The following is a 21,670-nucleotide window of genomic DNA, read 5'->3' as shown; positions in this document are numbered from 1 at the left end:
GGTGGCTGTGAGTACCGCAGCTCAGACATAGTGCTGTTATTTCCTTCCCTTACTGGTAGTATAATGCTGGCTGCTAGCATAGTCACCTACGTGAGAGTCTCCTTGGCTAACAAGCCTAGGACTTCAGCAGTGGAAAACTCTCAGTAAATGCCAGTGCAGGTGGAGCCCCAGTGGCTAAGAGTGTCTGAACAGAAGCTGTTTCTTTTAATTCAGTTTATATAAAATAATCAATACAGAGTTGTAAACTTTTTCTTTGTGTTAACTTTGCTGTAAGTTTGGCTGTATAATAAATGGAAATCTTTTCTAGCTTCAATTTGTGTAGTTATCAGAAGGTTTGACTTTGCCCAAAGGTAAAAATGGGAATCCCTGGGACCAAAAAGATACTCAGGTCACACATTTAAGAGACCTAGTTTTTGACAGAACCTGATAGATAGGAGTTTCCTGTTGTTTTTCACAAGAAAAATGTCTTCATTTTGGCTTACGCAAATTATAACTTCATATGGTTTTTATCCATAGTATTAGGTAATTTTTCCCATGTTTTTGTTATCAACTATTTTGAGTAGGATTTAAAATTTACATGATTCTCTTAGAAACAAATGAGGAAAATGAATCCTAGCAATTCCATATAGGTGAGTTACTTAGCAAAGCACATCACTCTTTAAAGAAATTGAAGGTTTCGTTTTTTTTTTTTCCGTCTGAGTGAGTGCAGGTTTGAGACACTTTCTTTAAATCTCTTCATGTCTAGTGAAAATATTTTCTTGAGCATGGAGAATGCTACTGTTCCACAGTTGTACCCAGCAGATTTTCCCCTTTTGTTTGAGAGTAGTGAAGTGTGATCCACTAAGATTTTATACTAAAAAAGAGATTTGAGTGAAGTAATGTTTTTTTTGAAGACAAACACTTGTCTTGGTCTCAGTGGAGTAAAACCTCCTCATTGTTTATGGAGTAATATTTTACATTACAGATAATTTCAGGAAAGAATACACTTGGAAGTCTGCAGTCTCAAAGACTGGAAGGCAGAGGAGGGCTGATTGCAGGGGATTTGACCTACATGTATGCAGAAGTATTGTAATGCAATATCCTTATATTCCTACACTTCATGTGAATTCAGGGAATCTTGAAGTTGACTTACAATACCCCTCATCCCATTCAGTTTCTGTCATTTCCTTCTCCCAGCAGCATTAAATTTGTGAAAGTACCATGCTCTTGGTTCTTTGATTTGTGTTATGGCACCTGAGATTTTCCTGACTTGAAAATACTGTGAGAAGCAAGAAGATTTTATTAGATTTAGTGTCACATGTTTTCTGTTTGAGAAACTGTTTTAACTTAAGTGGAATCCCAGTTACTTTATCAATGACCCCTGTTTTCCATACGTTGTTTGGATTATCTAGTGTAACTGCACAGGACTTCCTCCCTCTGATTCTGAGAGAAGTAAAGTGAAGTAAAGAACTCACCTCACCTGACTGCATTGTACTCATGCTGGAAAGCAGTGTCTTCCTCTTGAACAGTGTGTACAGAAAGCATGCATCTAAAGGAAATTAATCTGTAACTTAGTTGATCCTGTCACCTGCTTTCCTTCTTTGGGTTTGGATCATATTAAATATTTTGTCTAGCGTTTTTCCGTCCATAATTTTACTAAATATGTTAAAATGACTCCATGTTCTGCATCACAACATGTACTTAAGAAGTATAACTGTGTGTATGCGTGAAGCAATGTCATAAAATTAGTCCCTGGATTCTGAGCACCAAGGACAGGTTTCTTCAAGGGTGCTCAACTGCTGGGAGTGTCTGCCACTGCTGGTGCAGTGAGCAGGAAGTCCCCTGCCATTTTGCATGGATCTTTTGCAAACAAAGTTTGCTGGTAACGTGGTTACACAAAGCTGAGAGCTCTCTCTGTGCTTGCTATGGCTTGTCAAGCTCTGCCAGTAAAACATGGTTAGGGTTATCTTTCTCCACTCACTTAGTACTGTATGGGAGCAAAGTGAGGTCATTTTTTGATAGGTGTGAAAAATGGACTTTGACTGTCACTCAGAGAACATGAGCTGTCCCTTGTCCTTGTGCCACAAGCTTAAACTAACTAGAGATTTGGGGATAGGGTGGAGCATCCTTTTCTTCCCACAGGTTTGCTTCTGTTTCAGTCACTTCAGCTCCTTTCAAGGAAAAACAAACTATGGAGTGGGATGAAGAAACTTCCTCTGTAAGGGTTCTTGTCTGTGGGGACACTGTGAGTGGGGGTACCACATGAGTACTTTCTGTGTATTCTTAGTCATTGTGTCCTAAGAGCTGTGTATTCCAGGAACTCATTTTAGCTTCATCAGGTACCTAATGTCAATAAGGATCACTCTGGCCACCTCATGGGCTGATGAATGTGATCTGGACCTATAGGAGGAGTAGGATGTCTGTTTTGCGGCTTAGTTTCCATCCAGTGAAATTATTTAAGACAATACTCTGCATTCTCTAGGTCATTGGCTGGATCTGCAACATACTGAACTTTCAGCTCTTCATTGCGGATACATGTGGGACTGACTTGGGCCATGCATATCCCTGCTCTCCAGGTCATCAGGAATTCTCCTTTGCTTGTGTTTGCATCCTTTGAAGGAGCACTGGCAGTCTTGAACCCTCATGGCTTTATTGGCTCACAGATTGCTATTGGAGGATACTTTGATTACTGAAATGGTAGGAGAACAACCTTGCCATGAGAAGCATATAGAGAGGGATAAGCTGTCCTTTGTGCCTCACAGTTAAGTGATAATATTTGTTGAAGTTTTTCTTTTTTTTTTTTTCTTTTGTTAGTGGGTAGCATAGTCAGCAGCTTCATGTCATGCTTTTTTTTTACAGGCCCGTAACTCCAATCTAGTCACCTACAGGTGTTCTGTTCACCCTTCCGGGGCATGTTATATGAATTAATCTATATAATTCTTGGAAGCTGTCTAAGAAGAACCATAGCAGATGATCATTGCTATGGGCATTTCCAGTACATTTATGAAATAATTGTAAGATCTGTACCTCTAAAACAATCTTGAAAATATTTGTTTCAATGACCATAGAGTCTCTGGCACCAGAAGCCCATCTGAGCACTCCCAGCCCAGTCAGAGATAAACATCCTACTTTATAATGTCCATTTGTGCCATTTTGTGCTTGTATTTTTATGATCACATGCTGTAGCTGTTCCCGCCACTTCTTGGACATCAGCAGTCCAGATCATGTTTCCTAACAAAGATTTTTGTTTCTTTACATGTACATCCAGTGATTCATTGTCTCCGGGTATTTGTAGATTATAAGGTCAGCCCATGTTTCTGGGGCAGATGGCAAGTGCCACCTTCCTACTAAGGAAAACACAGCAGACAAAGAATTATGTGAGCTCAGGGGTTTCCTTTTACATGACTCTGAGAGAAGGTCAAGGAAATTTGTGTATCAGCTTGGAATTGTGGATTTCAGTTTTCTTCAGTCTTATAATCTTGCTTTATATGAAAAATGAAAGTTCAGGAACAGAAACAGAACTTCTGTTGTGCAGTATTTCCTGGTTCCATTTCGCGAGATGCAGAAAATTTTCAGCCTTGCGATGGCTCAAATATGAGTTCAGGAGCCTCTCCTGAAACCCACAGTCATGGCACGGTTACATAGATGAAAACACCTCTGCATGCAGTGGCAGTAAAAGCTGCAAGCAGGAGACGTGGATTTCATGGCAATAGTAGTAGCCTGTGTCCTGCAAGATTGGGTATTGCTACTGAGGAAGGTCAGGAGTGCTGAACACATGCCTGAGTGCATGGAATGGTCTGCAAGTGCACATTAGTCAAACAGCACTGTTGTTTGAGCATATTGGCTGTCGCAGTCCCTGCACACCATCTGCATTCACTACAGATTAGAGGCTGGAGTCTTTCTTACTTTCCAGTAGAGTGCATGGCTGACCTGGTGCATACAACAGCTTCTTACTTTCTCTTTCAGCTTGCACACAGAAGTACGGAGATTCATGGCTCCCCACCCCCGGTAGAGTAAATTGACCTCTCAGAGGCATCTTTTCACCTAGTGGTGTGAGGATAATGCAGGGCTGTGTACAGAAAGAAAAGGGCAGACTTTCTTATGGGACAGGGCCCAGGGCTTTTCTTTTTGGGGGAATTCAAGTGTGTTGGGCTAAAATAGCAAACAGGTGAAAGAGGCCTAACTCCCTGTCATGTGACTTTGGGCTAAGTCTCCCTTGTAGCATAATTGCTTGATCTTAAAGCTCAGAGAGTCAGTCTTTCTCATGTTTCTTACAGTTGCTTTTGGTGATCAGATCTCTCACATACCACCAAATTCTTTCCATGACAGTTCCCAGAAAATAGGCAAAAGTGCTGACTCTAGAGAGGCTCCTGGTGGGGTCCTGTACCTAAAACCCTCAACCTTCTGTCTTTTTTTTCATTTTGCACCCAGGTCAGGTTGAGCCTCTAGGTACTCTGTGCCCCAGACTACCTCTGTCTCATGGAGCACACATGGATAGCAAACACTGACACCTCCTAATCATTTTATGTACCCAGCCTGAGCGGCTCCTGATCACGTCTTGTGATCAGTCTAATATCACGTGCCTGTTTGTATTTGTATGCATCTGTTTTACACATATCTTTTCATTTGGTCTATTCTCTTTTGCACAATATTAGCACAGCAATTTCCTTTCACAGACAGACATAACTCATTGCATCAGCAACAATGAGCAAAGGCTCCCTGTGAAGGCCTGTACATGTGACCGTGATGTAAAAGATATTCTTATCCCTCCATCAAATTAAAAAGAAGATTAAGGCCCAGCTTCAGGAAATCACTTGAGCAGGCTGACTGATTGAAATAGGATTCATGCCTGTGCAACACTGATTTCCTATGTACCAGTCTAAATCAATGCTCTGAGCAAGGGTAACGGAAGATCGACATGGGGTAGTGTGTTTGATGATGTGATGTGAGCAACTATTCAGTAGCTCACTTTTGAAATACGTGAGACTGTAAGCTCTTAAACTGGACAAGGAAAATTATTTTAGCACTATAGATTGCTTATCTTTGTCTTATCCCTTTCCTCCTGAATGTCTTTGATTAGGAAAATAAGAGTTGAGAGCCTTGGCACTGCTTTTCACTGCTGAGAATGGGACTCGGCTCGTCCAACATTGCCTGGTACCTAGACAGAGAGATGGATACCTAGTCTGAACTTGCTATATCCTGCCCCATGCTTATCAACAGAGAGGTGCTTCTCTAAAAGTCTGAGTTGTCCTACCTCACTTACAAGAGGTGGATCTGGAGGCAGCAGAGAAGGAGTGAATCCCCTCTTCCCTTCACACATACCCCTCCATACATACATTAAAGGTGAAAGACAGCAACTAGGTCTGGCACCTTATATACCTAATGTTGGCCTTCCAGTGGCTAATTTTACTCAGTTCAGTGTATAATTACAGTCATTCCTGTTCCCTTCTGCATCTAGTCTTTTTGCTGAGATGAGGAAATTATTAGTTAACTGCACCTGGGGCTTAAACATTGGCAAGCAAGAGATACCAACAGTATTAGGTTAGGTCCACATAATGGTCAAGCTTTACTCTTTCTGAAGCCAAAAGTTAGGCAGAGGAGCTGGGGGAAAATTCAGTTACTAGGTGAGAAAATATGGTACCCAATGGGTGTGCGTTGCAGTATTTGGTTTAAAAGTTTTATTTTAGCTAGATCTGTTTGTGTTCTTAGGCTCTCAGGGAAACTTAATCTTGATAAATGTCTGTGCTTAAATGATACCATACAACTGTCGTGCCTTAAGCTGGTAGTTCATGAGCCTTTTGCTGTTGTGGCATGAAAAACTGGAATTTGGTGATCCAATTCATTGAATCGATTTTGGAGTGAAAAATCATAAATCTGTTGGGTTTAGTCCCTTGTTGCCACTATTGGACTTCCCTTTCTATCTCCTTGCTTTTCTTTGTTACTAGAATAATTCTGGTAGTTTTATAGCCATGTGTTTATGAAGAACAGTAGCAGAAACCAGTTTTTATGAAGTTATTTGTCAGTTTTAGCACATGCCTACATCTACAGAGGCAACTGAGCACTCTAATAAGTAATTTGCTCAAGCTTAATTTTAATTAATGTAGGCTGTTAAATGAACAAATGTTTTCAAGAAAGCTAGATCTGTGAGGAAGTGTGCAAGGCCTCTGTTGTCCATCTGTTTCTCAGCAGCCTTGTCTGATGAGGTGTTAGAGTGATGGTGGAAGCCAGTCAGCGTGCAGAGGATGCAGTCTTTCAGGAATAACTCCTGCACCCTTCGAGTAGTCATTTATTCACTATGATCCCAAATCATGGGCTTGCCAGCCACCACATCTCTGAAAATGGAGTGGAGACATAAATCACAGAATTATGGCAGAGCTAGCTAAGTCTTTCTGAAACTTTTGTCAATGCAAATGAAGTGGAGTTTCTGTCCCCAGTGGCTTACACTGAAGGCATGAAAGGGGCTGATGTAAGGCATTGGCTTTCAAAGCTGTTTTCCCTTCGCTGCAGTTGGATGATTCTTAATAATTTTTAAATTGTTAATGATGTTGACGGGCATCTCAGATAGTGCCTTTGTGATGCTATAGGATGTTAAAATGCTGCACACGCCACAGCCAGATTCTGATCTGGTGTGGTCCACTGCCAGTTGTAGACTCGGTGCTGCTGCTGAACATGGGTCTCTGAGTTTCATCTTTTATTGCCCCAAGAAATCCACAGTGGCCTGATAATGCAACAACCTGTGGGACTAAAGTAATTTCAATTACATCTTCATTTTAATAAGGCAGAGGGTGGTAATTGATGCGACCTTGGGAAAGTTCAGCAATCATTTGTGAGAGATCCTGTTTTTCTGGTGCATGCTGGTGGGGAGTGATAAAGCACTGCCAGCCCTGAGTGTGGCACGCCTCCTGTGATGAGGAGCACTTTGTTGTTCTTCGCTCTCTTTCCCTGTGCTCCTTGAGCTCTGATGTCATTTTTGTCTTAACTGCAGGTCACTTCGTGGGCAACAACACAGTGATTGATGTTTTGAGGAGAGAAGGGTACGAGGTAGAGCACACTCCAGCTGGACAAGCCATCAACAAGTAATGCATGCTTTTATCTAGCTGAGCAGCCACTGGGAGGGTGGGTTTGTAAACAACCATGAAGAGGTAGTGGCAGCTGGAACTATACCTAACAGTGAGCTGGGGCTCCCTCTCTCCTCCCCAGCAGTTTACTTTTCTCTTCCATGAGCCAGTTTGGAAACAGAATTTTGTTTGGGTTTGTTGTTTTGGTTTTTTTTGGGGGGGTGGGGGGATTTTTTTATTGTTTGTTTTGTTTTCTTTTAATAAAATAAAAATATTTCCCCCCCTGTAAGTTTTTAACTCTTAAACTAACAGCCATATACTATGCATGTGTAGTTCATCAGGTGTGGATGCTGTCTCATACCACATAGGCTTCCAGGCTCCTCCTTTCTCCCTTTTAAGTTTTTGACTGACCTGCCTTTTAACACTCTTCTTGCCTACACTGCTATTTTTTATTCTTTCTGATTACTCTCCCGCAGGCTGGAATCTGACTACCCAGAGTTCACTCAGCCTCTTTGCAAGTTGTCCCCATGGCTGATTGCTGTCATATCCCCTACTCTCTTCTGCATTTTTAAGCCCAGGTACTTGCGGTTCTGGTTCATCTGGCAGCTATCATTCAGAATATACCCTTACTGCCTCTTTTTGTCTCTCACTGTGTGCCTTTATCCATCTCCATGGTTTCAGTAACTACAGAGTGTAAAATAATCTCCTTCACACTGCTGAGAATTATGCGTGCTCTTGGTTCACCTCTTCCTGGACTTCTTGCCATCAGCTTAGGCTCTGCAATACTTGTCTCCCCCCTTCTCCAGACTCTTGTGAAACATGTGCTCTTCTGTGTCTCACATATCTACACTCTTCTTTATAGTCATTGCTAAAAGACCACACTGGAAAAAAGGTTTGACCCCAGTTATGGTACTATTTCCCTTTCATCCTCTGTGCCAGGCATGCTGTTTATCACTGCTTACATCTCTTTCCCTCCTCCCCAACATTTATGTTACAAGGCCCTCAGACAGGACAATCACCTTTTGTGCACGGAGTACAGTCTTGGTCTGTGCCAGGGGCTCCACAGATGTGATGGAAAATAGTAACATGTTTTTCTCATACTCTGGTTGCTTCACCTTTCTCTTTGCACCACTTTTGCTGTCTTTTTTAGACAGTGAGATTCAAATTCTGGCAGATCGTGGTTTTGCTATGATTCTTGACATGGGCATACATCATTAACTGTACTTGCACTGAAACAAACTGAGCCAAGACTCATCCCCATGAGTACATGAATGCAACCGCTCACCATAGTGCTACTAGTGGGCAGGTAGTCGGACATGGAGAAGCCTCCTGTGCTTAAGCACGAAAGTTAATGATCTTGCAACACTGAAGTCACGTTAGGCAATCCAGTGTGTCAGTGTTTATGGAGATAATAAAAACCAACCTGCACTTACATTTTTGTGTTGTTTTTTTTTTCCCCAGACATTCTTAGCTTAGGTATTCCTAAAAACAGCCATAGCAGCTTCTTAAAGCTTAAAGAAAGAGAGTTTAATATGGACTTGAGAATAAACAAAATCCAATACTGCTCTGGACATGCATAGCTGTTAGGAAATCAGGGGCAGACAACTGTGGAAAGGAGGGCTAGATCTTCATCCATGAGGAAGATAGATATCAATGATACTCAGGGTAGCTGGGCACCCAGTTGTCTGACTATATCATGGGAGTTCATTGTCCATCCAGTGACTCTTGCGCCTTTGAAAGCCCTTAGTTTGGCATTGGTTGCATCTCAAAACTTTCATTAGGGTTACGGGGCAGAACATCTTTCCTGAAGTCTTGATTTTAAAGCTGAAAGAAGAAGCTAAAGAAGGCAGCACTTCAGTGTTTTCTTTAAGAAAAGATGTTAACCTTTTCAGATTACTTGGAAACAGATTTAAAAATATGAAGTGAGTTTCAAGAAAAATGTGAGTTCTGAAGAAGAACATTTGAGGTGAGGGAAGAACTTGTGTCAAGAGTGTGTCAGAAACGTGATGGAGTGTTTCACTTGATTGCTATCCAGGGCTTTTTCTAGGAGCAAATAGCAGGGCAGTTTGTGTCAATAAACCCAGTCCAGCCCACGTAAATGTGGAACCATATCTAGCTACTGTTCTAGATAGCAGTGCTGCACACGGTCCAGTCGGTACCTGTGAACTACTTCGTAGGATAAAATTGAGAGAGGAAAAAACTGGCAAGTATTTGAACTGAGAAAAAGCATTCAAATGGCTGTTCTACTGCTTGATACAGTAGGGGATATTAGATGAGCAGTCCTAAAACAAGAGGATGAGGAAGTCTGCAATTGTCTCCCTTCCCTGCAACATGACAGTGTGCAATAGCAGCACAGTCTGCTGCTTTCTGTGCTCTGGGTAAACAGAAAGTCCCTTCTGAGATGTCTTGTAGATATCTGTGTGTAGGAACTCAGAAAGATGCGGGATCATTATGCATGTTTTCCTGCTGGGTACGGTCACACAACTTCACCCGCAGACAGGGCTGCCTGAGGTGTCCTGCCCATCTGCAAGGGGAAAGGGATGAATGCCTGTACTGGAGTGTGGAGGCAGGGGGGTGTCACAGGAGAAGAGTCAAGAGATTACTCAGACAGATCTGATCGAGTAGTTAGTTTATTGACTTCTAATCAGTAAATTTATGTATATAAAATATTTAGTAAGTACAGATAGATTGACACTCTACTATTTACTACACTTAAAGTTAGTATGGGATACAAAGATTATCACTTAAGCTTACTATATGTATCTTAAATATTACATGCATGCAAAAAATGTCACGTACAAACCCATCAACATCTGGTGTCAGGTAAGGGGTCTCTCAGCCTCAAGGGGTAACCTTGAGAGGTGTCCCTACTCAAGGGGAAATCGCCACCCTGCAGCCAGCTGCTATGGAGGGAGAACTCAACAGACTCTGATGGCTGCAGATATTTGTAGCATAAAGTGGTTGATTTGCAGTCAGATTTTCTGCTTTGTTAATGCAGTTTCAGCTGCTTATCAGCTCAGTCTCCAGTCAAACTTGATTTTTTGTGTTTAATGCTGTTCTTGCTAATAGCCTCACACAAGGCTGAGCATCAGCCTGGACCAAAGTTCACTTAGTTCAAATAGCAGGAGTGCATCCATCACAGAGAGCTCCTTCTTCGTGTGTTGCCAAAGCAAGGAAAGCAAAAGAGGTGCTCCAACCACACAGCAGTGCAAAGAAGTTTATAAATAGTTCCGTCAAGCTCCTGCTGTCTCATTTTGGGCTTTAACTGTTGTTCCTGGTTTTAGAATGCATATATATATATTATATACTGTTAATCACATAATCACATAATTAATCACATAATCACAGCTGTAATTAAGGTGCTTCCTGGCTCCTCCGTTAGCTACTGTGCTGGGAGAGGGAGCTGGCCTTTGGGGAAAAAGGATGTGCTTTTGCATCTGTGTGTGTTTTCCTGTGGTTGCTCAGTCACAAGGTGTTGGAAAGGATGTCATGCATATGAACAGCTGTTGTTAATAGTGTTCTGAGGCTGAAGGTATCAGAATAAATGGCTGGCCAGGCAGGATTGAGGTCATCCTGACTGTGCCTGTAGAAATGCTGAGCTCCAGCATGGTATAGCCATGAGTTTGGTAGGGGAGGCTGTAGGCAGCAAGGCACTCTTATCTACAGGGGAGGGCTGGTGCCCGCTCTGTGACTTTCACAATTAAGGAACAGGCACAGTGAGGAGAAATTAGGGAAAAGTGAACCATAAGCAGAGGACCTTTGGAGAGATCAAGTCAGATCACTGGAGACAACTATGGCAGGGAGGGTCACTCTGTAAGGCAGCATTAAAGAGTGGGTGATGTGAAGATGTTGAGGAGAGCTGAAAGGCTGTGACACTTCAGAGGTGGTAAAGAGAAAGAGTGAAAATCAATAGTATTTTAAGAGAGACTGATAGCCCAAGACTTATTCTGTACCATCCTCTGTTACTTAAAGTTCACCACATGATCAGTCTGTGATTTTCCTTGCAGGAAATAAGATCAAATTCTCTCATTTTCTGTCTACTCTCTCACTCATGTTCCAGTCCAAAACTTAATTTCTCCTTCTCCAGGAGAACTTCTCGTTTTGATTCTCCATCAGAGAGATGTGCCCACGGTGATGGACTAGCTTGAAAACTGCAGCCACGCTGAAAACACATCTCCTTCTCTACCTCCTCCTTTCAATGCCATTGCAAGGCAGAAAGGAAACACGCTATAGTTCTGGGAAGGTTTCACTGATTAGAGCCAGGTTTCTGCACAGTGGTCTGGGGTCTTCTGTTACCTTTCTGAATTTCAGCCCAAGCCAGTTTCCAATTTTGTTTTGTTACAGAAGACTGCTGCATTTCTTCTCTTTGTGAAGTAGCTGTAAAAATTAGTCAGGTATTTGTGTTGTGCTCTATGTATCCACAGAGTGGACCGAGTTTGTGAGTTCATCCAAGATGCTCATGAACAAGTAAAGAGGGGGAATTGCTTTGTTCCAGACAATGAGGAGAAACATGGGCCAGCAAAGCCATGTGTGGATAGGAGACTGCAGACTGCCTGCGTTCAGTATAGATGAGGAGATGTTGCTTGCTCTAAGTATAATGAAATACAGCTTGAGTAATCAGGGCAGAGCTGATCGTTTGTTTCTTCAATATATGACCTTCGCGCAAAGCTGAGTAAGCATAGCCCTTAGAGCTTTCTCTGGGGGCTTCACTGAGTGGTGAGGTATTGCTGAAGGGAATAAACGTCTGTGTTCTGCAGATGTCAGACTATAGGAGTGTGGCTTGACCTCCTCTGACTTTGAAGGTAGTTCTTTTTTTTGCCTCTTTCTAGATACACAAAGTTATTCCCAAGAGTTATTCCATCCTCAGCGAGACTGCATTCTTTCCTTAGTTTCAGATTACTTCTTTTCCAAATCTTTTTCATTAAAGGGAACTATTTTGATCAGAATATTGACTTAAGGAAGAGGGGGCAGGAATATAGCATCCAGCCAATACATCAGGCAGAAACACCTGTTTTATGTGTGCCTTGATGGTATCTGTACCAGGATTCTGCCTCAAAGCCCTTTCAAATATTATCTGTATTCCCTCCTTCTTCCAGCAGAAAACGCCCAAAAACCTTGTTAGCCTTTTCATCATCAGCAGCAGCACACAGTCCCTATGTCATGTCCCAGGAGCTCCCACTGCTGTTGTATCCTCGGAAGGAGGAAGAGGAGGAGAAAGACCTTCTGTCTCACCTGCTGCTCCCTGATGGCATTGACGTGCTGGAGAAGGTAGACAGGAAGTACAAAAAGAAGAAGAAGCAGCAGAAGAAACAAAGACTGCGACAGTTTAATGATCTCTGGGTTCGCCTTGAAGAAAGGTAACTAATGGCCGGGGAGGGAGGAGGGTTTGTCATGCAAACTGGTTTTTAACTTAGAGTTATTAATCCGGTACATCAAACTTGTGCAGGGGCTAGATACATGCTGAGGGCAGGATCTGACCATCTCCCTCACTGTGATTCTTGCTGAAACCTTCACTCAAGGCTGATTGTGCTTTTAGTGACAAAATAACTTTTTCCACATGGTTAGGTTTGTGGAAAATTAGGCATAATACAAGTGGAAGCTGTGTCTAGACCATTTTGCATTTGGACTTGAGGGATTGAGAGCATATGGTAGTCCTCTGTTTCACAGAAGGCTGGGTCCAGTGGTCAATGGTACAGATCACAGCCTTGGACCTTTATCCAAGAGCTGCTGCATATGTGGAAACAGTCATATCTGGCATTGGACAGTGCTCCTTGCATTTGGACAATTTATGCAGCATTTGCAGTTTCTGTATTCTTCCAGTCGAAAAAGCCTGTGAGCCTCATGGCATTACTGGAGATCTGGAAAGAAAGATGACAACATAATGGATGATGGAGTTAATATAAAAAATGGAATGTCTTGTGGGGCAAAGGCCCACAATGTAGCCCCTAGTTTTCACCCAGAAGAGCTTAGCTACCAGAACTACAGCAGCTTGCAAAAAAAGTCATCTTCTGTCCCATTAGCTATACTTAGGCCTGTGGCTGAATGGATACCTTAATGTTTCCCTCTGTCAGGTAACACACAGACCTGAGAGTCTGCTCTCTTTGTATCTCTGCCATACACGGATTGAAAGCATTTTATTTTTGTGGTGCTGTAAATAACCAGACAGATCAGGGTGATGGAGAAAAGCTAGCAGTTCTTGAAGCCTCTACATTCTTTTTTTTTTTCTCTGAAGAATATTTCTTCCTTCTCCCTGAAGTACTGGAGTATGTCAGGGTTCTCCTATGCCACTTCTATTGTGTCTCTGAGTCCCAGCTGTACGACTGCTTTGGGTAATACATTGCTCACGCTGGCTGCAAGCAGGTGCAGCAGGTGTTGTTCTGTTCCAAGCATTCAGCCATTGTCAGACTTTTTAGACCAGACTCCTTTTCCTCTTTTCTAGAGTAGTTTTGTGCTCTCTCTCTGCTACTCCTTCCAACCTAAGTGTGAGCAGCTTGGAGAGAAAGTGAGACAAACGCACATGGAGGTTTGCATGCCCACTGACAGACCTACACATAGTCCAAGATTCACCAGTAAAACAAATTCTTATGTTGATCACATTTTATTTCGTATTTTTCTGTAGCATTTACTTTCTATTAATGTAGTTGATACCAGCTGTTTGTGAATGGTTTTTTGGAGCTTCTGTTGACAGTTTGTTTAGTTGAAATGCTAAGGAATGATTTGAAGTCTTCATGATCACAAGCTCCCACCCTGCCTGCACACTGACATGTTCAGTTTTTCGCAAGCAGTTGTTCCCATGAAGCTCAGGGGAGTCAGTGGGTGCCCTGATGTGAGACATGCATGCACTTGCAGTATCAGTGCCTTCAGAAGAAGAGGGAAGATGGGAGGATGTGCTGCTGTGACTAAATTGGAGGGACATTAAGGCAACATACTGGATTGCACGTACTGCAAGGCAATAGTGAGCTATAAGCAAAGCTAATGATGACAACTTAGGAAACTACTGCATAAATATGGGAGCAGCAAATCCCTCCTTTCCTTTTCTTCTTTAGTAATGTTTCAGTTTTTTTCCTTAGTAATTGAATCATCCTTTGTGCTAGAAACTTGCTCAGGTGCTAGGTGACAAATTGTTTTTAGGAGTGAGTCCTCAGTAGCAGAGAGCTTGAACGTCTTGAGATGGAGCTGTTGCATGACAGTACTGGGAAAGAAAAGTGATGCTTATTGCTGCCTAGGAGATTGCTGCCCCATACTGCAGGGCGAAAGCCTCGAGTGTCAGAGAGGCGGCTGTCATTCAGGCACAGCGCACACCCGTGCTCAGGGTTTAGTCTTTGTAAAGCAGGGGCGATCACCACCTTCTCTGCCCCAACATCGGCGTGTGCAAGCAGTCCGTGCCGCTGCGGGCTGCCGGGGCAGGCGTGGGCTGACAGCCCCACCTCGTGACACAGCCGCGATGTGTCCCCACGGAAATCCACCTCCTCTGGGCTCAAGTTCACACGTGTGCGGGGCACAGCTCACTGGGAGTCTCAGCCCCTGCTATAAGCATTCCCCGAGGTCCCCAGGAACAGGCAGAGCTGTCATGTTTCTTATGCGTGGGCCATTTGCAGCTTTCCTTCTGTAAGCCTGGAAATGTGAAACGTGCAGCTCAAGGGATTTAATACTGTCTTGTAGTGGGCTTTGTAGAATTGCATTGGTTCATGCTCCTGTATGCATCAGCTCTCAGCTGTATTTCTTTGATGTGCTGCCAGCTGGCTTTTCTCCAGTTACTGTACAAACCTTCAGTGAGGGCCTTTGGGTATGGGAGGGTGAATGTTTTTAACAGGATACTAATTGCCTTCAATTTCCCAAAGCGTTTTTGCTTACTGCGGCTGGCCAAAAAGAGCCAAGAGTGCAGCACAGCACCTGGGGAGTGGTTCCAGAAGAAGTGACTCTGCTTTTGTATTTGGCAGGTAGACTTGCTTTTAATTTTGTCCAAATTTGTCTTCGGGTTCCACACAGCAACATACACCCTTAGGTGTACGTCAGCCTTATAGCTGTGGGGTCAAGCATGGCTTTCAATCCATTGGTGAAGAATCATAGAATCATAGAATGGTTAGGGTTGGAAGGGACCTTCAAAGGTCATCTAGTCCAACCCCCCTGCAAGGAGCAGGGACATCCCTGACTAGATCAGGTTGCTCAGAGCCTCATCCAGCCTGGCCTTGAACATTTCCACAGATGGGGCCTCCACCACCTCTCTGGGCAACCTGTTCCAGTGTTCTATAACTCGCATCGTAAAAAATTTTTTCCTAATTTCTAATCTAAATCTACCCCCCTCTATTTTAAAACCATCACCTCTCGTCCTATCGCAACAGGCCCTAGTAAACAGCCTTTCCCCATCTTTCTTGTAGGCCCCTTTGAGGTACTGGAAGACCGCTATCAGGTCTCCCTGGAGCCTCCTCTTCTCCAGGCTGAACAGCCCCAACTCTCTCAGCCTGTCCTCATAGGAGAGGTGCTCCAGCCCTCTGATCATCTTTGTGGCCCTCTTCTGGACCTTCTCCAACTGGTCCATGTCCTTCTTGTGCTGGGGGCTCCAGAACTGGACACAGTACTCCAGGTGGGGTCTCACCAGGGCAGAGTAGAGGGGGAGAATCACCTCCCTCGACCTGCTGGCCACGCTCCTCTTGATGCAACCCAGGATGTGGTTGGCCTTCTGGGCCGCAAGGGCGCATTGCCTGCTCATGTTAAGCTTCTCATCCACAAGCACTCCCAAGTCCTTCTCCTCAGGGCTGCTCTCAATCCATTCCCTGCCCAGCCTGTATTTGTGCCTGGGATTGCCATGACCCAGGTGCAGGACCTTGCACTTGGCCTGGTTGAACTTCATGAGGTTGGCACGGGCCCACCTCTCCAGCCTGTCAAGGTCCCTCTGGATGGCATCCCTCCCTTCCAGCGTGGCAAAGGCACCACACAACTTGGTGTCGTCAGCGAACTTGCTGAGGGTGCACTCTATTCTACTGTCCATGTCGCCAACAAAGATGTTGAACAGGGCCAGGCCCAGCACGGACCCCTGAGGGACGCCACTCGTGACTGGTCTCCACATGGACATTGAGCCGTTGACCGCCACTCTCTGAGTGCGGCCATCCAGCCAACTCCTTATCCACCAAGTGGTCCTTCCATCAAACCCATGTCTCTCTAGTTTAGAGAGAAGGATGTTGTGCGGGACAGTGTCAAAAGCTTTGCACAAGTCCAGGTAGATGATGTCAGTTGCTCGTCCCTTGTCCACCGATGCCGTCCCCCCGTCATAGAAGGCCACCAAATTGGTCAGGCACGATCTGCCCTTGGTGAAGCCATGTTGGCTGTCACCAACCACCTCCTTGCTCTCCATGTGCTTTTGCATGGTTTCCAGGAGAATCTGCTCCATGACCTTGCCAGGCACAGAGGTGAGGCTGACCAGCCTGTAGTTACCTGGTTCTTCCTTATTCCCCTTTTTAAAAATGGGGGTTATGTTCCCTCTCTTCTGAGGGTCATCTGAGACCTCACCAGACCGCCACGACTTCTCAAATATGATGGCCAGTGGCTTGGCAACTTCATCCACCAGTTCCCTCAGGACCTGCGGATGGATCTCATCAGGACCCATGGACTTGTGCACCTTCAGGTTCCTCAGATGATCCCGAACCTGCTCTTCGAGTACAATGGGCAGTTCTTCATTCTCGCAGTCCCTGCTTGCACCTTCTACAGCTTGGGCGGTGGGACAGGAACTCTTGTCGGTGAAGACTGAGGCAAAAAACGTCATTGAGAACCTCAGCCTTCTCCATGTCCTGGGTAACCAGGACACCAGTTCCCTTCTGGAGGGGGCCTACATTTTCCCTGGACTTTCTTTTATCCCCTACGTACCTATAAAAGCTCTTCCTGTTACATTTTATATCCCTGGCCAGATTCAGTTCTGCCAGGGCTTTGGCCTTCCTTACCTTATCCCTGGCCACTCGCGCAGCCTCTTTGTAGTCCTCCCAGGCTACCTGTCCCCGCTTCCACCCTCTATAGGCTTCCTTTTTCACTTTCAGTTGGTCCAGGAGCTCCTTGCTCATCCACGCGGGCCTCCTGGCCTTTTTGCCCGACTTGTTTTTCATCGGGATGCACCTCTGCTGAGCTTGGAGGAGGTGCTCCTTGAATATGGACCAACTTTCCTGGGCCCCTCTTCCCTCCAAGGCCGCCTCCCATGGCACTTGGCCCATCAGGTCCCTGAAGAGGCCGAAGTCCGCCTTCCTGAAGTCTAGGGCAGAGAGCTTGCCGTGTATTTTCCTTGCTGCCCCGTGGATCTTGAACTCCACCATGTCATGGTCGCTGCAGCCAAGGCTGTCCTTTAGTTTCACATCCCCCACCAGTCCCTCCCTGTTGGTGAGCACAGGGTCGAGCATTGCACCCCTCCTTGTTGGCTCCTCTATCGCCTGCAGGAGGAAGTTGTCATCCACGCATTCCAGGAACCTCCTGGACTGCCTGTGCCCTGCCGTGTTGTCTCTCCAACAGATGTCAGGGTGGTTGAAGTCCCCCATGAGGACCAGGGCCTGTGACCGTGAGGCTGCTCCTATCTGCCTATAGAGCACTTCATCTGCTCTGTCCTCCTGGCCATGCGGCCTGTAACAGACCCCTACCGTGACGTCCCCTGTCCGTCCCCATCCTCTAATCTTGACCCATAAGCTCTCTGTCAGCTCCTCCTCCATCCCCAGGCGGAGCTCCACACACTCCAGCCGGTTGCTGATGTAGAGAGCGACACCCGCTCCTCATCTCCCCTTCCTGTCTTTTCTAAAGAGCCTATACCCTTCCATGTTGACGCTCCAGTCGTATGTGTCATCCCACCACGTCTCCGTGATGCCAACGAGGTCGTAGCCCTGCTCGTGTGCACGCATCTCCAGCTCTTCCTGTTTATTCCCCATGCTGCGTGCATTGGTATAGAGACACTTCAGCTGGGCCCCCAACAAAGCCGACTTGCTGGCTGGAGCGACAGGGGTGCTATTGGACCACAGTTTAGGTTTATTTGCACTTATCTGTGATCCCTCCTCAGCTTCTGGACCCTCGGTGCTGGCACTGGCACCATGCTGACAGCAGTGGGCTGAACTGTGCTCCCCCTCCCCCAGCAACACTAGTTTAAAGCCCTCCGGACGAGCCTGGCAAGTCTTTGTCCAAGCACACTCTTGCCCCTCTTGGTTAGGTGCACGCCATCCGCCCCTAGCAGCCCGGGCTTCTCAAAGCACGCCCCGTGATCTAGATACCCAAAGCCCTGGCAGTAGCACCACTCCCTGAGCCACGAGTTAACCAGCCAGATACGTCTGGCTCTTTCAGGTCCCTGCCCTTTGACCGGGAGGATTGACGAGAATACCACCTGCGCCCCAGAGCCTTTGACTGTTGAACCCAGAGCCCTGAAATCCCTTTTGATGTTTCTCAGACTGCTGCCAGCTGTGTCGCTGGCCCCCACATGAAACACCAGCAGTGGATAATAGTCTGTGGGCTGTATGAGGCTAGGTAGTCTCTTGGTGACATCCCTGATACGAGCCCCCGGAGGACAGCATACCTCCCGAGAGACCGCATCGGGGCACGCATCGGGGCAGCAGATGGGTGCCTCCGTACCTGTCAGGAGGGAGTCACCCACTACTACCACGCGTCTCTTTTTCTTGGTAGCACTAGTTATTACGTGATCCGGGCGCGCTACCTCGCACGGCTCCCGTGCCTCCCCCAAGGTGCTGGGTCTTACTTCCTCAGTTCGCAGAGCAGCAAAGCGGTTCTGCAGGGGCACCTCGGGGTTCTGGGGAAGCTGCCTCTTCTTCCTCCTGCGCCTTGCCCTTGCAGCTTTCCATTCAGTGGCATCTTCTGCCTGCTTGCTTACGTCGTGTGTCAGTGCGGGGGGGGGTTGTTTGGTTCACTGGGTGCTGCGGTTCCGGTGCAGACTGTGCCTGGAACCAAGCATCCAGCTCCCTCTCAGCCTCCCTGATGTCCCGCAGCCTCCTGACCGCCTCCTGCAGCTCAGCCACCTGCCGCAGGAGCTGCTCCACCTGGGCACACCTTCTGCATCAGGGCTGCCGCCTGCCCCTGCCCCGGGAGTAGGGTCCAGGCACTGCCTGCAGCCTGAGGTCTGCACCGCAGCCTCCCCCCTCGGCTGCCCCGTCTGCACGGAGGCACCGACCGCCGCAGGGGGGGCCGGTGCAGACCTCCTGGCCGGAGCTGCAGCCTTTGTTCTCAGGCGGGTGTTGGCCATGTCGCCCTGAGAGGCGTGAATCACCAACTGCCCCGGGGCGGCGCCCTCGCTGACGCGCCCTTCCCGCGCTAACTGCCGCGCTAACTGCCGCGCTAACTGCCGCGCTAACTGCCGCGCTAACTGCCGCGCTACGCCCTTCCCGACGCGCCACGCCCTGTTTGCCCGTCCTGTTCGCCGCGCTCCGCGTCGCTGGCGCTCCGTAGGTTCTCCTTTATCCGGGAAGAGGGGCCGGGCCGCCGGTGCCCCCTGGCTCCGCCCGCGTCTCGTCAGCCGCTCTCGCGCGAGCTGCGGGCTCCTGGCTCCTCGCTCCGCTCCCCCCTGAGCTTCCCTGGCTCGGGAATCGCCTGGCTGCGCTGCGCTGTGCCGCGCCGCTGCGAATCGTGCCGACTCCGAAGCTGTTGCCTCGGCGACTGAGGAACTACATCTGTGTAGTTCTGTACTCTGTAGAGTTCTTCTGACTTCTTGACATGCTGTGCTGTGGGAGCTCCTCCAATTCAGGACAGTTGCTGTTAGGAGCCTGGAGCAGCATACAAATTTCTCTCCTCCATCATGTGTTGCCATATTGGGACTTCAGCATGTAGGCTCTGACTCAGTTCTTGTTCATCACCACCTCAGAGTCCTCACTGCCTCTGGGATGTGGAGATCTTTTCCCAGGGACTCTAGGATGCATTTCTGGAGGTGACTCTTCCTCTGTTAAAGCATGTCATATAAACCCTTTGTAGTTCCTGTCCAGTGGAAGGCAACATGCAGTATAGGGACAAGTTTGGTCAATACTAAGATGCACGTAGAGAAGCATGGCTGAGGAAGATGGATTCAGCTGAAAGCAGGTTCCTCGCTCAGCAAGTGTTGCTACAGTGACACTCCGCTGTAACAAAGCTTGTTTTTGTTCTTCTTGGGTATTTTCTTCTTAGCTGAAAGGCTGGCTGGAGGGTGCTAGGAATAAGGTCCAATCTTACCCACCAGACTGACTACATGGGAGCAATGGGCAGGCTGGCTGAGTGCAGGACAAGTGTTTGGGTGCCGTCTCTACCTTCCTCTGTCTCTTCCCTGTTTCCTCTCAAGACTGCTTCTTAGTGCTGCACCTAGGCAGCACCCTCATCCACTTAGGGTGGCATGGGAGTTGCCCATACCTGTGAGGAAGGGACAGGGCAGTGCTGTGCCGTTAGGAGATGCAGCCCATTGGTGAGCATGGAACCAGTAGGACAGACCATTCTTAGGAGCCCAGAAGATTGACAGTGTGGCACAGAGGCTAACCACCTCCTGCTCTGTGGGCATTGGGCAGTTCTGGGCTGGGTTTGGACTGATGTTCTTCTTTTGTCTTGCAGTGCTACTGACCCTCCTCCCCAGATCCGCATCATTAACGGCTACATCACGGTCGAACCCCAGCCCCAGGGCCATGGAAGGTCTAGTCATGCTTACTCAGATATCAACAGCACTCACCAGGTTTCCCGTTCTCTCTTCCTCTCACTACTGACTTTGACTTTGCATATGATATGGCTGTATTGAAACACAAGGGGAGCCAAGCTGCCGTGTTCTCACCTTAAAAAGCAAAAAAGAAACTTACTGTGAAAAAAACCAAAAAATAGAAGACTGAGTGGGACACCTGTTCTTTGGAGTGTTCTTAAACTGCCTCCTTTTCCTGAATCCAGATCATTAACACTATTAACTGGTTTGACCTGCCCAAAACAGGAGAAGATATTTGAATGAAAGCGTTTATCCTTCTCTTGCAGAAGAATGATTTCATGTTATCCCACAGTGCTTTGGGGAAATTATAATGTCGCTATAATATAGCTGTTGTTTAGCTGTATGAGCCCATTTTTTTCACCTTCAGTACCTTTGAAGAAGATTTACACACCGCTAACTTGCTTATTAGAACAGAACATTTTGGTCATATGAGCACAGCTGGGAAAGAGAGGTTGGTATTTTATGTCTCTACTGGTAACGCTTTTAATTCTTGCTTGTTAGGGCTCCAGATTACATATAAAGGTTCACAACAGCACCTTCTACAATAGAATAAAACAGTAATGACTTGTGAATAGAATGTTTCTGCTGCCTGTTTGGTGTTGTTATAAGATGGGTACACCTGAACATCCAATGGCCAGAGAACTCTTGTAAGCACAAACTAATGTACATTTAAGAAAAAGTAAAAATTGCCTGGGGAGCTTCACAGTCACACTGTTGGACACTTGCAAAATAAGATCTTCTCAAGAGGTGATTTGAGAAGCCCAGATGCAAGTTTTCCCTCTCTAAATCACGAATATATTGTCATTTTATAGCTGGATTCACTTTTGGAGGGAAAAGGCTTTATTTTCCTTTTCTGCACAGTTAGACTTCATTCTAGGAAATCCTTGCAAGTTTTCTGCCGATTTCAATGGAAATTCCCAGACTTTCCAAATTGTTTTAAGTCCTTTGCCATCTA

The 21,670-nt window shown here is 46.3% G+C and overlaps 1 protein-coding gene across 1 annotated transcript in view; it reads left to right on the top strand.

Moving 5' to 3' along the window:
* TRABD2A (TraB domain containing 2A) overlaps positions 1–21,201 on the top strand; it is an 87,273-nt gene extending 66,072 nt beyond the window's left edge. Inside the window, exons 6-8 of the mRNA XM_086770113.1 lie at positions 6,965–7,055; positions 12,134–12,394; positions 20,577–21,201. Coding sequence (XP_086626239.1) covers positions 6,965–7,055; positions 12,134–12,394; positions 20,577–20,757 — 533 coding nt within the window. The 3' untranslated portion in view covers positions 20,758–21,201. The remainder of the gene's footprint in view (positions 1–6,964; positions 7,056–12,133; positions 12,395–20,576) is intronic.
* The last annotated feature ends 469 nt before the right edge of the window (positions 21,202–21,670 follow it).

The sequence above is a fragment of the Chlamydotis macqueenii genome, chromosome Z (genome assembly GCF_036417535.1).
Source record: "Chlamydotis macqueenii isolate bChlMac1 chromosome Z, bChlMac1.mat, whole genome shotgun sequence".
In the NCBI taxonomy this organism is placed as follows: domain Eukaryota; kingdom Metazoa; phylum Chordata; class Aves; order Otidiformes; family Otididae; genus Chlamydotis; species Chlamydotis macqueenii.
The sequence above is the reverse complement of the archived record's forward strand: the minus strand, read 5'-3'. Positions and strand labels throughout refer to the sequence as shown.